Genomic DNA, 13,589 nt, shown 5'->3' with positions numbered 1-13,589 from the left:
AATCAAACTACCTCTGATCATCTACTCTTTTCCTTTTCGCCATAATCACTAACAACAACAAAAAACGATGTGCAAAAACGATATATGAAAAGGAACTTCTGAGAAATAAGAGAGAGAGAATTCAAGAATTTAATTGATCATAATGCGAGATTGTTTTGGAATGAAATAACCTCCAATGACAGCATCTTCAGCAGTCTCGTGGAGTAAGAGAGGTATTGGTGGGTGTAGACGTAGGGTTTCTTTTATGCAACATCGGAAGAATGGTAGTTTGTCAAGATCTGATTCTTTAACTCGTTGATCCAAGCCAATAAGCAAATTGGAAAAAGCCGCGCGTTTTTGATGGGCTAAGCCCGTCCGACAGAAGGTATTGGGTCAGACGGTCTGACCCAATACTTTCACTTCAATTTTACTCTCTTTCTCTCTCCTATTTTAACTCTTTTTATGTTTATTATCTTTTTTTCTATACTTTACTCATACCACACCCACACAAATTGATTCTCTTTGGTATCTGTAGTCATAATAACAAGGAAAATCTTTAGGAAACAGGGGGAGTATAACACTATAAACCTTTAAAACAAATTAAAGTTCCAATTTTCAAAAAAACCTCTTTAGCTTCACTTTTATGTTCCTCTGTCCTTCCCTTTAATCATCTCGATTCTCATACCCAAAATCGTTGCCTAAATTATTCCATCGTTAAGGAAATTAGGACTTCGTCACGTATTGTGGTAGTGAAATTGTTAGGGTTGGAGTAGGATTAAACAAAGGGGTGCAAGTAAGGAAAATAAACGAGTTATCTAGAATTACTCTTGCTTTTTTCATCGGGTATTGTTTTGTAACTTGTTATCATTTTATTGTTTTGAACCATTTTGTCATTTATGTTATTAAGGGTTAGGATTATCGATATTCTATATCTAGCTGGGTTTCACATGGATCTCTTATTGTTAATATGATTTCTTGTTTTGAATTTCAGTTATTTATGAATATCAATCTGTGTGTTTGGAATTTAGGATGAAGGGTAAGGGTGGGCATGGGGCGGGCCAGCACGCGCTGGCCAGCGCGGCCCGACCCTACCCATTGTCCGCTACGTGGGCCGTGGGTCTGTCACATTCAGGCTCGCAGCGACACGAACCCGCCTAGATGGTCTGTGGCCGTCCCGCAGGCCGAACACCCCTTTAATTTCCTTTGTTTTTTAGCCTAAAACTGTCAAAACTTTTAAAAAACAACACAAAACACGGGCCAGGTTTGCAGGAGGCACGAGTCTGGCCCATGAGCTCACGAGTTTGGGCCGGGCCATGGACAAAATCTGGAAATTTCAGGCTTGGCACGACCTGCCACTCACGGGCTTGGGTCCGACCGAACACGTCATTTTCCTAAGCCTGGCCCATGGTCAGGTCTAATGACAGGTTTATGAGACAATGAAAAGTGCAAAGCCTAAGACTGAATGGTCTAACTTCTAAGTGTGTGGAATTGCCTGAGCATTCCTAGACACAAATTTATTCAGTGGCTTGCAATGCAGGGGAGGCTTCAAACAAAAGCCAAGTTGGCATAGATAGGAATCAATAATTGTGATTTATGCTTGTTGTGTGGTGCCCAAGATGAAACTCACCAATACTTGCTGTTTAATTATGTGTACAGAAATGCTTGCTTTACTCAGATCAAGTAGTGGTTAGATTTCAGAACAGGTGCAACAGAACTAATTATGATTTGCAGAAGGATTAGAACAAGCAAACTCCAAATTTCGTAAACAAGTGATTATGGATGGCATAGCTGATGTGGTGTATCAGGTCCGGAAAAGCAGAAATACTAGTTTTTGGGAGCATGTTGTTCCTTGTATTAGTTGAGTTGTTGAAAGAATTAAAACTGATGTTAAGATGAGAATTACGATTATAATGCCTATGAATATTTCTAGGGAGGATCAGAGGTGGTTTATGAATCTGTAAGATGATGTAGCATGTTGAACATCTCTTGGCTCAAATGGTCTAACCTAGTTGGTTTGTTTGTCCTTGAGTTTGTTTTGGTTGTAAATGGTTTGGATTAAAAACATTACTACTTACTTAGCGCAAAAAAAAAAAAAAAAAAAAGAGGATGGCTGGTGGAATTTTGTTGTTGTGTGACCACATGAGGGTATAATTTGATCTCAAGGTTGATGATATTGATGAAACAACTTTCATGGATATGCTTAATGACATGCATGATGGGTCTATAAAGCAAAGTGTATGGTTAGTTACAAATTTCAAATATGTACTACAAGAATTCTAGGACAAAATAGTTAGTAGAATTGTATGATGATGTATATTGCAAATATGCGGGATGGCTTTTCTGGTGAGGATGCCTTAGAGATATTCATAGAGGAAACTAATCAACCTCCTAGGTATTTCTTCAAATTAGTATTGGAACTGAGAGAGCAAAAAAAGCTTAATAATGCTGAAAAACATAGAAAAATACAGGAGCAAGCAAAAAAAGAGAGAGAGGAGAGAGAAGAAGGCAAGGGGAAGAGAGGAAAAATCAAGAGGAAGAGGAGAAGTTATTAAGAGAGCTAGAGAATCAAGGGGAAAATGTGGCCATTAAGATTCTAGTTTATAATGTTGATGACCTTAGTGTCATGGAATGGTACCAGGTATATTTATAAGAGGAGGTCTCGTTGGGGCAGTCCCAATAACCCCAACCAGTGGATACAAAACCTGAAAATGTCCAAGAACCACCTCATTCTCCACCTCAACAACCTCCTCAATCTCCACCTCAATCCCCTCCTCCTTCTCCACCTCAACATCCCGATTCACCTGAACACCCTTCATTCCCCATTCTTCCCCTGCCAGATAGCAATCCCAACTTGCCGCACAGCCCCATCCTGCCACACAACAACCACAACCTACCAGACAACAACTAAAACCTACCACACAACAACCTAGACCTCCAAAGCCTGAACCTGTTCCTGCATTTCAAAAGAAAGGGTTCAGAATGTCAAAAACGAGTGCCAACTTCCAAGAGATATGGTACCTATGTACCAAAGAAGAGTATTACAAGGGATCATGTAAGTTGCCAAAAGAGAGCCCAACGGTGTCTTCTTAGTGGCTGTGTAGACACTTATTGGGTGATTCGCAAGCAAACAATGACTACCTTGTTGAGTTATTGTAGAGAATTTGTTTAGATAGGTATAGGTTAAGAGTGAAATGTAGGTTATTGTACAAAGTGAGGTGGTTTTTCAAAAGAGAGGATTTATAGGGGGGTTGAGCAGGGGTGGGGCTATCATTATCGAGGCCCTGTTTAAAGTCTCAAATTTGGGCCTTGACTGGTACTTAAAAAAAGTACTACATTTCATTCACTAAAAGAAATCAATAAACTACAATAACTAAGGATTAAATCATGAAAATCAAAGAACCATCTATGAGTATACTGGTTTAGTTTCAAATAAATAACTCAATTACAAAGTTGAATTGTTGATGATGGGTATTAATGGGACTATTTCTTGGGGGAGGTGATGACATTAATAGGAATTTATATTTATAATTTCGATTAGAAGTAAATATTTTAGATCTTTAAAATCTGGAGAAAGGGAAGAACGAAAAGATGGAGACTTCAACATGGAAATTGAAGGAGACTTCAAGAGAAAAGCAATTAAAAGCTTGTATATTTAATGTTCAAAGAAGAAAAAAAAAAAGAAAAAAAAAACAAAGAAGAAGGACATACAATTGTCACACATATTTTTTGTAGAAAAAAAAATCATCAGGGTTCACGCTTGCATCGCATGTCAAGAGAGCTCGTTACCTTACCAACTGCTCCAGATTGTTTTTCTTTCAACTTGATGGGATACTAGTACTTATTTAATATTTTTGGGCCCTTTAATTTGGAGGCCTTATGATGTCGCCTAGCTCGCATAGGCCAAGAATCGCGTCTGGGGTTTAGTGAGTCTTATGCCCTTTTACTAGCCTATGCAGAGATGCTTAAGATAATAATCATGGGAGTTATTGTCTTGTAACTTGTAGTAAACCTGATTGGCATAGATGGGGCTCACTTGTCACGACATTACAAGGGTAAAATGTTCACTCTTGTCGTCATAGATGGGAACAATTAGATATTTCCCCTTTGCTTATGGCATTGCTGACACGTAGGAGTTGGCCATATTTTTTTGGAATAATTACTTTAATTAACTTAACCTTTAAACCATCTTTCTAAAATAAGTAATTTTTTTTTACTATTCTAAAGTAAGCTAAGCTTTTAGGGGTATTTTTCCAAAATAAGTGTTGACCTGATGGTAACCTATTTTATAGGTTAAGTACGACACATGTTGCCAATTGGTTGGTCTAAATTATTTATTGTACACATAAGTTTTTAACTTTATTTTAATAAAATTAAACTGTATATTTTAGTTTTCTATAATTTTATAAAGGAAAAAACTATTGCTCTATCCTCCACCTAACTCTCTTCATGACATTATTCTTTTCTTTGCTCCAACACTCTATTTAATGGCCAAATCATCAAACCCACCTACTGAATTTTCTTCAATTCAACGTTAGAAAATCAAAACTCATATCCCTATATTCAACCGTTGAATTCAATCACTCACTCACCTCTTTTCTTCGCTCAACAAATAAAACCACAAAAAACCCCTCTTTTGAACGCAAAAAAGGGATAAAAAAAATAAAACAAATGTATCCAAAAATAACAGCTTCAAAACTTCCAAAACTTTTGAACGCAAGAACTGAAGAAGGAGAAAAAAGGCAATATTAGAGAATTTTGAAGCTCACACAAATATAATACAAGAAGAGGAAAGTGAAAGGATACTGGAAGAAGCACTAGACAAAGCTGAAGGAGAAAATCATGTTCAGCGAAAAAGACTTGAAAGAACTACTGCTGAAGTTGAAAACACTACTGCTGAACTAAATAGTATTATGCTGAACAAAATCATTCTCCATTTTATGCTGAACAAAAAGCGTTGAGAATGATGAATTGGCACAAACGAAGGCTAATTTGTGTTTTGTATGTCTTCAGATTTTTGTAGAGATGGTATGAGATTTTAGTATTTCTAGTAAAGAGATTTAGATGTATTTTTATATCTGAACAGGTTTTTATAATTTGCATGTAGATGTGCATCCACTCAAAATAGATTCATTGGCTTAATGAATTGTAACAATTTGGGATGTATTTAGTTTTAAGTAATGACACATTTTAATGTTCTTTTTTGTTCATGAATTTACTTCAAATAATTTTATAATTTAAACTTTTCACTTTTTCTTATTAATTATTTGGTTCAATGTACTAATTATTATGGATTTGAGTATTTGTAGTCATAAGATTTAGATGTATTTGTATATCATAATAGGTTTTAGAATTTGTAGATGTGCATTCACTCTAAATAGATTCATTGGCTTAATGAATTGTAACACTTTAATTAAAGAGATGTATTTAGTTTTAAATAATGATACATTTTAATTTTAATGTTCATGAAATTACTTCAGATAATTTTCTAATTTAAACTGTTCATTTTTTGTTATTAGTTATTTTTTTAAATGTATTTTGTTGGAATGGATATCAAAGTATTAAAAATTATACAAGTATTTGATTAAGGTATCCATACTCCTTGAATGGTTTATTATAAGTTATACCACCTTTGATGGTTGTGCCTTCTCAGATTCACATGTATTTCAATTAACTTTTTTTTTTCCAGCTGCCTGTATATTTGATGGTTTTATGGCCATGTGGTGCGCTTTTTGACATTTCTTCAAGTAGTCTTACTACAACAGGTATGTACAATATCTTCTTTCATTTTGTACTTCTTTGACCTCGTGTTATTAAATTATTACACCACTTCTTTGTGGTTAACAGAGACTAGGATTTGGTGTATGAAGAAGGTTAGAGCCACATTTGACCAGACACTTGAAATTGGTTTAAACCAAGTCATTGCACATGCTACGAAAATTTTGGAAGAGAGAGGTCAAGAGTCTAGGTTTTGTCGAGTGATAAATGTTGGAGGTGGAGAGTTTGAAGTAGGATATGGAAATGTGAAGTTCCCTATATACCCGAGAACTGGAAACTGTGCATGTGAAATGGGACAAGGGTCTTGTATGCCATGTAAGCATGCCCCTAGGTTATTTTCCACCAAAGAATTTCCCCAACTCATTTTATCTCTCTATACTTCAAAGGGGAAACATACAAAATGACTTACTCAGCTACATTCACCCCATGCCAAACCCCCACCCAATGACCTTCATTTGATTTGTCGAACGTTAAGCCTCCACCAACTAAAATGGTTGCTGGTAGACTCCCAAACTAAGAAAACGAGGGGAAAATGATTGAAAGACGGGGAAGAGAAATAACACTATGAGATACAACAAGTCAATGAGGTGGGTCATAATGCAGGGAGTTGTAAAGGTGGAGCCACATCATGAAAATGCTTCTATACTGCTACTGCAGCTGCTGATTCTGGTGCCGGAACAAGTGTTGGCCTAAGTGGAACCAAGAGAAAGCATGCTTCTTGTGCAAGTTCTTCCAAAGGTAGTGCGAAGAAAGGGAAGAAAAAGTAAACGACTACCTGTATCTGGAAAAAAAAGGGTTCATACACTAGTGGAAAAATGAAGAAGGGCTGCGCTGAAAAAGGCCTGTAGGGCTGCGCTTTTTGACAGCAGCCCTTTCAGTAACAGCCCTTTACTTTTTAAGTAGGGATGCGCTAGAAAAGCGCAGCCCTTAAGCTAGAAGGGCTGCGCTAGTTAGGAAAAAGCGCAGCCCTTCTGAGCTAGAAGGGCTGCGCTTTTTCCTAACTAGCGCAGCCCTTCCTACCAAAAAAAATAAAAAAAAAAATTTTTTTTTGACATTTTTTTACTCATAATCTCACATTTTCTGAAATTAAACAGAAGAGAAAGAAAGAAACGAAATACTAAACCCAAAACAAAAAAAGAATGAAACGAAAATGAAAAAAGGAACAAAAACTAATATACAAAGAGAAGTATACAAGAAGTATACAAGAACATTAATCAAAACAAAGATGAAAATACAAGAAATTATATACAAAGAGAAGTATACAAAAACATTAATCAAAATAAACAAAGAGAAGTATACAAGAACATTAATCAAAACAAAGAGAAGTATACAAGAACATTAATCAAAACAAAGAGAAGTATACAAGAACATTAATCAAAATATAAACAAAGAGAAGTATACAAGAACATTATAGATCTGAAAATACAAGAAACCTCCAAACATTAACCTAATAATGTTTAAATACATAAAACAAAACCCTAATACATAATTTAAGGGAAAAAAAAATTTTCGGAAAAACTTAAAATGCCTATTTGGAGGCTTAAACGAACTCGGATGGCTTAAAAAGCCTAAACGTCACAGCATAGCGGTGAGTTTGACTCGTTGGCTCGTTCCGCTTCCGAAAAGGTATCACAATAGGCAATCGGACTCCGTCGGCATGATTGTGCAAATCATTTCAGCGTTTTTGTCGCAACATTTCTGGGAGTTTTTGAGAGGAGAAGGAGGAGAGGGAGGAGGGAGTGAGAGAAGGAGGAAAAGGAATAATGAGGGACGTGAGAGAGGAGAGAGAATGAGGGATAATATATCTGAATCCCCGCTCAATATTTCAAAGCCCGCGTATCGAAATTTCAAAATTTTTCAGGAAGGGCTGCGCTAGTTTTAAAAAAGCGCAGACCCTCTCAAGTGAAGGGCTGCGCTTTTTAAAAGCGCAGCCCTTCCAATTGAAGGGCTGCGCTTTTTTGAAAAAGCGCAGCCCTTCTTATTTGTAAGGCTGCGCTTTTCCAAAAAGGCGCAGCCCTTCAACCATAGGGCTGCGCTTTTATTAAAAGCGCAACCCTTCTTGCGCAGCCCTTCTGTTTTTTTTCCCCTAGTGATAATTTTTTCTTGGAAGTATGACCGATTAAGCTAGCCTTTTGTGGTGCAAAAACATTTCCTTATCTTTTGCTTGTTAGTGGGTGTTTATTTTGTAAAGCTACATCTATATGTACTGATGCATTATTTTTTAAAGCTACTAATATTTTGTTAAGAAACTGAACCAAAATGTGATTGCTCAACTTTTATTACATTAATCACTTCATCTTTACATATATGAGCAATAAAATTATGAGTATGCCTATTTTGTTGGTTACTTTCTTTTGTTGTTTTAGTTTCTTCTTCATATGTTGGATCTCCTCCTTTAAACTTTTGTTCTCTGTAAAATTCTCAGTTCCGATGTTGCCTTTTCTGCTTTTTAAGTTCTTGCATTCAAAAGTTTTTGAAGTTCTGAAGCTGTTATTTTTGGATACATTTGTTTTGTTTTTTTCCTCCCTTTTTGTGTTTGATTTTTTTGGTTGTAATATTTGTGTTTTGTATGTTTTCAGATTTTTGTACAGATGGTTTGAGATTTAGTATTTGTAGTAATGAAATTTAGATGTATTTGTAAATCTGAACATGTTTTTTGAATTTGTAGATGTACATTCACTCTAAATAGATTCATTGGCTTAATGAATTGTAACACTTTGGGATGTATTTAGTTTTAAATAATGATACATTTTAATGTTCTTTTTTGTTCATGCACTAGTAGAAAAAACCTCAAATGCTTCGATTTTTTAGGCCACAAATGCTCCGTATTTGACGCGTAGCAGATGTTGCCCGAGGATTTGAGACTTTTACAAATGCTCCGGTTGCAACCGCAGCATTTGTAACACAAATGCTCCGGTTTTAACTTAAAAACCGGAGCATTTATGTTACAAATGCTCCGGTTTTTAAGATAAAACCGGAGCATTTGAGCCCCTAAAAATTTAAAAAAAAAAATTTTTTTTTTTGCTTTTTTTATCCTAAATTGATGGACAATCATTTACATGTAGATAAAAGTTTCATTTCTAATATTTTTGTTCATAAATACAAGATATAGTACAAATAAATAACAATTAACATTAAGGTAAACTAATATATCCATATGAACATATTCCTTAAATGTTATAAGGACATTAGATTTTTTGGAATCCCATGCACCAAACTGCAGCACCAGCCTGCAATGCAAACCAAATACTGCAATAAGGTACAACTACAGCTGAAGTAAGCAACAAGCAACAAGCACTCATCTTCAATCTTCTCCATTAAATCATAGTGCATAGTTGGTGAATCTTCTCTCTGGATTCTGTAATACACTTTTTACCTATAATAATCTAAATACTGCCATCTAAGTTTTCATCATGCTATCAAGTAAAGTTACACCTCTGGTCTTCTGCTATTTTTATGCATCACACAGTGAAGTATATGATCATATATAGCTTGATTTGGTATCATTGTCATCCTACATTCCTAACATGAAAATTAGTTAAAACTTAAAAAACATTCTTCATTTTTTTATGATAGACAAACAGAGTTCTTATTTCTGTACCTACCAACATGCCTTATAAAAAATCAAAAGCCACCATTACAAATGCAAGAGCACAAGGTCAATATGCTATTAGCTCTTAGTAAGCACAACTTTCACACCACACCCAAAATTGTGTATAACTATACATAAAGTGTACCAACTAAGCAAAAGCATAAGGTAAAAAGAAAGTAGAGAAAAGGAGCATTTAAATAAGATCCAGCTCTGTAGCCAGAAAATTGATAGCAAAGTTCAAAGAAAACAGCATACCTCAGTGAGCTCCTTCATACATTTAGTGGCTCATTAGCTAATGGGGACCATAACATACATCACAGTAGATTAAAATGAACCTCATATTTCTGTCCTTTCTTTTCATGAGATGTAAATCATTACAATAAACAACATTGATACAATTTTTTGAGTTGAAGTTGAAACAACTTGAACTAAGCATAAAAGGCAATCTGAAGGGTTAGTCCTAAGTCCTAACCAATAGATATGGGTGAATTAGGTGACCATCAAACAAGAGAATGTTGAAAGCATGCATACATTCAAGTACCTGATTCTGAGTCACTAGGTCCCAAGCAAGTGCAAAGGGCAACTTGAGATTCTGGCTTCTCGCTCACCAATTCAACAAAAAAGAGTTCTGGCTTAGCTTCCATATCATTTTTCGACTTAGCCTTAAAGTTGGCATGGTAGTGTAATTTGAAACTTGTAGTCACAAATGATAAACTAGACACCGGCTCGACAAGCTCATACTCTGTACCACCCTGAGAAAATTTGAAGAATAAAAAGTTCCAAACATGGTAGATTACCTAACATTGCAGGAATCAAGAGTACATAACAGAGAAAAAAAAAAGAAATAAAGCTATAACCAACCTATCGTATTTCTTATATTATCTATCACATTCAAATATTGATGCAATAAAATTGTCATTTTGAAAAATATTACTGCACTGTTCAATTTGATTTTTCGAAATCAAGCGTGTCGTCAATCTATGTGCATAAACAAAACAAGACAGAAGACAGCTAATATGGAGTTATGGGAGTAATATGTTTTTTCTATCAGACATTCTTTTCAGCATACCCGTTGCATATTGTAGTATTTAGATTTTTATATTCTCAAAAATTATAAGCAGAACAAGTTGATGCTAATTTTCAAATTATGAAGTATGCGAAGCTGAAATACGTTTTGTTGCACTACAGCAATTAAAATTTTTAATATCAACTCACAAAAAAATGAGCATATATTTTTCTTATCTCAAAAAGAAATGAACACAGCGACATGGCGTTACTTAGCCTAGGTGAAAACCACCATGTCTTCCCTCACAGCCAGGGACCAACACCTTAAGCACTTTGAGACAGCACTGATTCAAAAAATTCAGGGGAAAAAATTACAATTGACACATGCCATTTGACATATATGACACTTGCAAACTTCAAGAAATCTTCAACTAGCAGCTATATTTTCAGAAAGTGAACAAAGTCTGCAGTTCAAGTTAAGAGCATTACCCTTATTTTTGCCTCAATGACGCATTTGCACTGCCCACAAACAATTACTTTCAGAAGAGGACATTCACATATCTCCTTTGTCACCTTACCACAAGCAGTGGAGAAGAACTTCTCATATACATTTTCTAGAGATGTGGCAACCTTCATAGCTTCATTACCAATTTCTTGAGCAAAGAGATCTTCCTCTACTACCATGTCATTTGCCTCACGCGAATCTAGAAAATTACAATTCGGAGTTTGAGTTTCACTATCACTCTCCAGAATACCAGTTCGACTTCTCTTAGCTTCATGGTCCAGCTCTTCATCTTCACAGGCACGCTTGCAGCCACAAGAAGGTTCATTTGGCTGACGCTCAGATGAATCACCACTTGGACTATTATTTTCCTCTAGATCATCAGCAGAAAGTCCACAATTACCAAGCTAAATTTCGGAAAAAATAAATATAGTCGTTTTAAAGATAGAAGTATGCGAGGCTCTTTTGCAATTTCGGACAAATAACGTGTGTTCTTATCTCAAAAAGAAATGAATAAGTAATCTGGGAAATTATTTTACTATAAATTACAAAAAAGGCCATTGATTTATGCAAATACTGCACATAGCTTTGCCAATTTTCTATCCTTCAAATACAATAGTGCATATATGGGATGAAGAGTTCAAGAGAAAAGTAGACAAAGGACACAGGTAAGAACCATATCATATTGGGGCACCTTTAAAATAGGGAAAATAGAACACAACAGAAGTACTCTTGTTCTATGAAGAAACAAGCTGTTCAAAAATATAGACACAAATCTTTTGTAAAGGCAAATTCACATATTAACCGGCGTAATTCACACAAGCCAATGAAGTTCAACTCATGAGCAATTCTAATAATTTTTTCTTGAATGATACATATTACAGAATGATACAAGTCAACTCATGAGCAAGTAAAGCAAGAAGTGGTAACTGATAAATGTACCTCCGGCAAATCTTGTCTTGGTAAGTCTGTAAGGTTAACTTCTTTTATGTTTCTCGCAAGCTCCTACAATTCCATTCCAAGCAATACGTAAAAATACTTGACATAATTAGAGGCAGCAAGTTGAAGCAGAACAAGAAAGCTAACAACAGTCCACACCTTGAAGAAATTTAGAGTGAACTTGATAGAGAGGCAAATGATGGATGAAATAAAATCACAAACCCTAAACCATGCAACAGCAGGAACTTACATTCATAATTCAGCACACATCAAGTAAGACCAAGGACAAATGGAAACGATGACAACCTTGGGATGCTCGTTGCGGCGCCTGAAGAGCCCAGGAGGCTCAACTCTAAAGTTACCCAACTATAAAAATATACCACTTTGCAGACTAATACGCCAGCAATAAATGAAGTGTAAGGAATTACAAAATCAGACAGCAAACGATTCTTCACCATGTTTTCAGCGTGATTCTGATAAGACTTGATAGCCATAACTGTTTGCTTTATAACCTAGAAATCTTACTCGACAAATTCAGCATGATTATGACAGAGAAGGAGGCGAAATTTCCAAAATACAGACAATTTAGAGTATATACGCAAGCTTATATCCCTAACTTTAACTAGAAATGCAATCTTAACCCTAATTAGAATAAAATTCGAGAAAAAATTTAACCTAGAAATGTAATCTTAACCCTAAGTCAGTAGAGTGAACAATGAACTTGAAGTAGCACGAGCAGTGAATTGAACCCTAGAACCATAGATTCTAGGGCTACTGCTGCTCCAAATTGCGCGAGTCTAGCATCGGAGCGGAGCAGCCAGCGAGAGAGCAGCAAGAGATATAGGAGAGAGAGTGAAATTGGGGAAGTTGAGAGATATCTGTACCTCGCAATTCATCTACGTTCGCACCTCGCAATTCTTCTACTCTTCTTTGTGGCTCATATTATGTAACTTCGTCTTCATTTTCAGTCTTTTCGGCATCTTCCATGTCTTTGTCGTCGTCATCTTGGTACAAGTTCAACAAATTAAAAACCTCCGATGCAATTTGAGAAATTCTAGTGTTTGTGAGAGAAGCAAGGTTCGAATTGGAAATGAGAAATTAGGGTTTATAGGAGAGAGTGAAATTGGGGAAGCTCATTGTTGAGAGGGTTTTAACGATTAAGATCGAAGAAGAAGGAAATAGGATTTGGGAGGGATGAACGACAAAATGTTTGTTTGAGACTTCCACAGGGTAGATGAGAGAGATCGAGAGTGGAGAGGGTAAGAAAGAGAAAGGGAGAAAGAGAACCAAGAGAAAAATCAAAAGGGGGAGAGCAGTAATTAGAATTGAGGAGAGGAGGGGAGCGAGTGAAAAAAAAAGTGGTAGGAATAACAAATGCTCCGGTCAAACGGAGCATTTGTGAATCTTTTATATTAAAATATTAAAGGAACTAATCAAATGCTCCGTTTGTGAAACAACCAAAGCATTTGATAAGTAGCAAAAGAACTTTTTTCCACTAGTGATGACTTTACTTCAGGTAATTTTATAATTCAAACTTTTCACTTTTTGTTATTAATTATTTGGTTCAATGTACTGATTATTATGGATTTGGGTATTTGTAGTCATAAGATTTAGATGTATTTGTATATCTGAACAGGTTTTTAGAATTTGTAGATGTGCATTCACTCTAAATAGATTCATTGGCTTAAGGAATTGTAACACTTTAATGAAATGGGTGTATTTAGTTTCTAAGTAATGATACCTTTTAATTTTAAAGTTCATGAATTTACTTCAGATAATTTTAGAATTTAAACTGTT

The 13,589-nt window shown here is 35.6% G+C and overlaps 1 protein-coding gene across 3 annotated transcripts; it reads right to left on the bottom strand.

Annotated features, from left to right (window-relative positions):
• Positions 1–8,808: 8,808 nt before the first annotated feature.
• LOC104882828 (hypothetical protein) lies at positions 8,809–13,153 on the bottom strand. Of its 3 annotated transcripts, none has more exons than XM_010667237.3 (5): positions 12,677–13,149; positions 11,796–11,858; positions 10,841–11,260; positions 9,888–10,098; positions 8,809–8,984 (listed from the first exon to the last, which is right to left on the bottom strand). In XM_010667237.3, exons 1-5 carry the CDS (start codon positions 12,686–12,688, stop codon positions 8,932–8,934), a joined length of 759 nt encoding a protein of 252 aa, XP_010665539.2. In that variant the 5' UTR covers positions 12,689–13,149; the 3' UTR covers positions 8,809–8,931. The 3 variants fall into 3 exon arrangements, with proteins under 3 accessions (XP_010665539.2, XP_019102767.1, XP_048490875.1); XM_019247222.2 differs by lacking the exon at positions 12,677–13,149 and adding an exon at positions 12,043–12,669; XM_048634918.2 differs by lacking the exon at positions 8,809–8,984 and adding an exon at positions 8,995–9,268 and having other exon boundaries at positions 12,677–13,153.
• Between the last annotated feature and the right edge of the window lie 436 nt (positions 13,154–13,589).

The sequence above is a fragment of the Beta vulgaris genome, chromosome 8 (genome assembly GCF_026745355.1).
Source record: "Beta vulgaris subsp. vulgaris cultivar EL10 chromosome 8, EL10.2, whole genome shotgun sequence".
Lineage (NCBI taxonomy): Eukaryota > Viridiplantae > Streptophyta > Magnoliopsida > Caryophyllales > Amaranthaceae > Beta > Beta vulgaris.
This window is presented reverse-complemented; position numbering and strand designations above follow the sequence as displayed.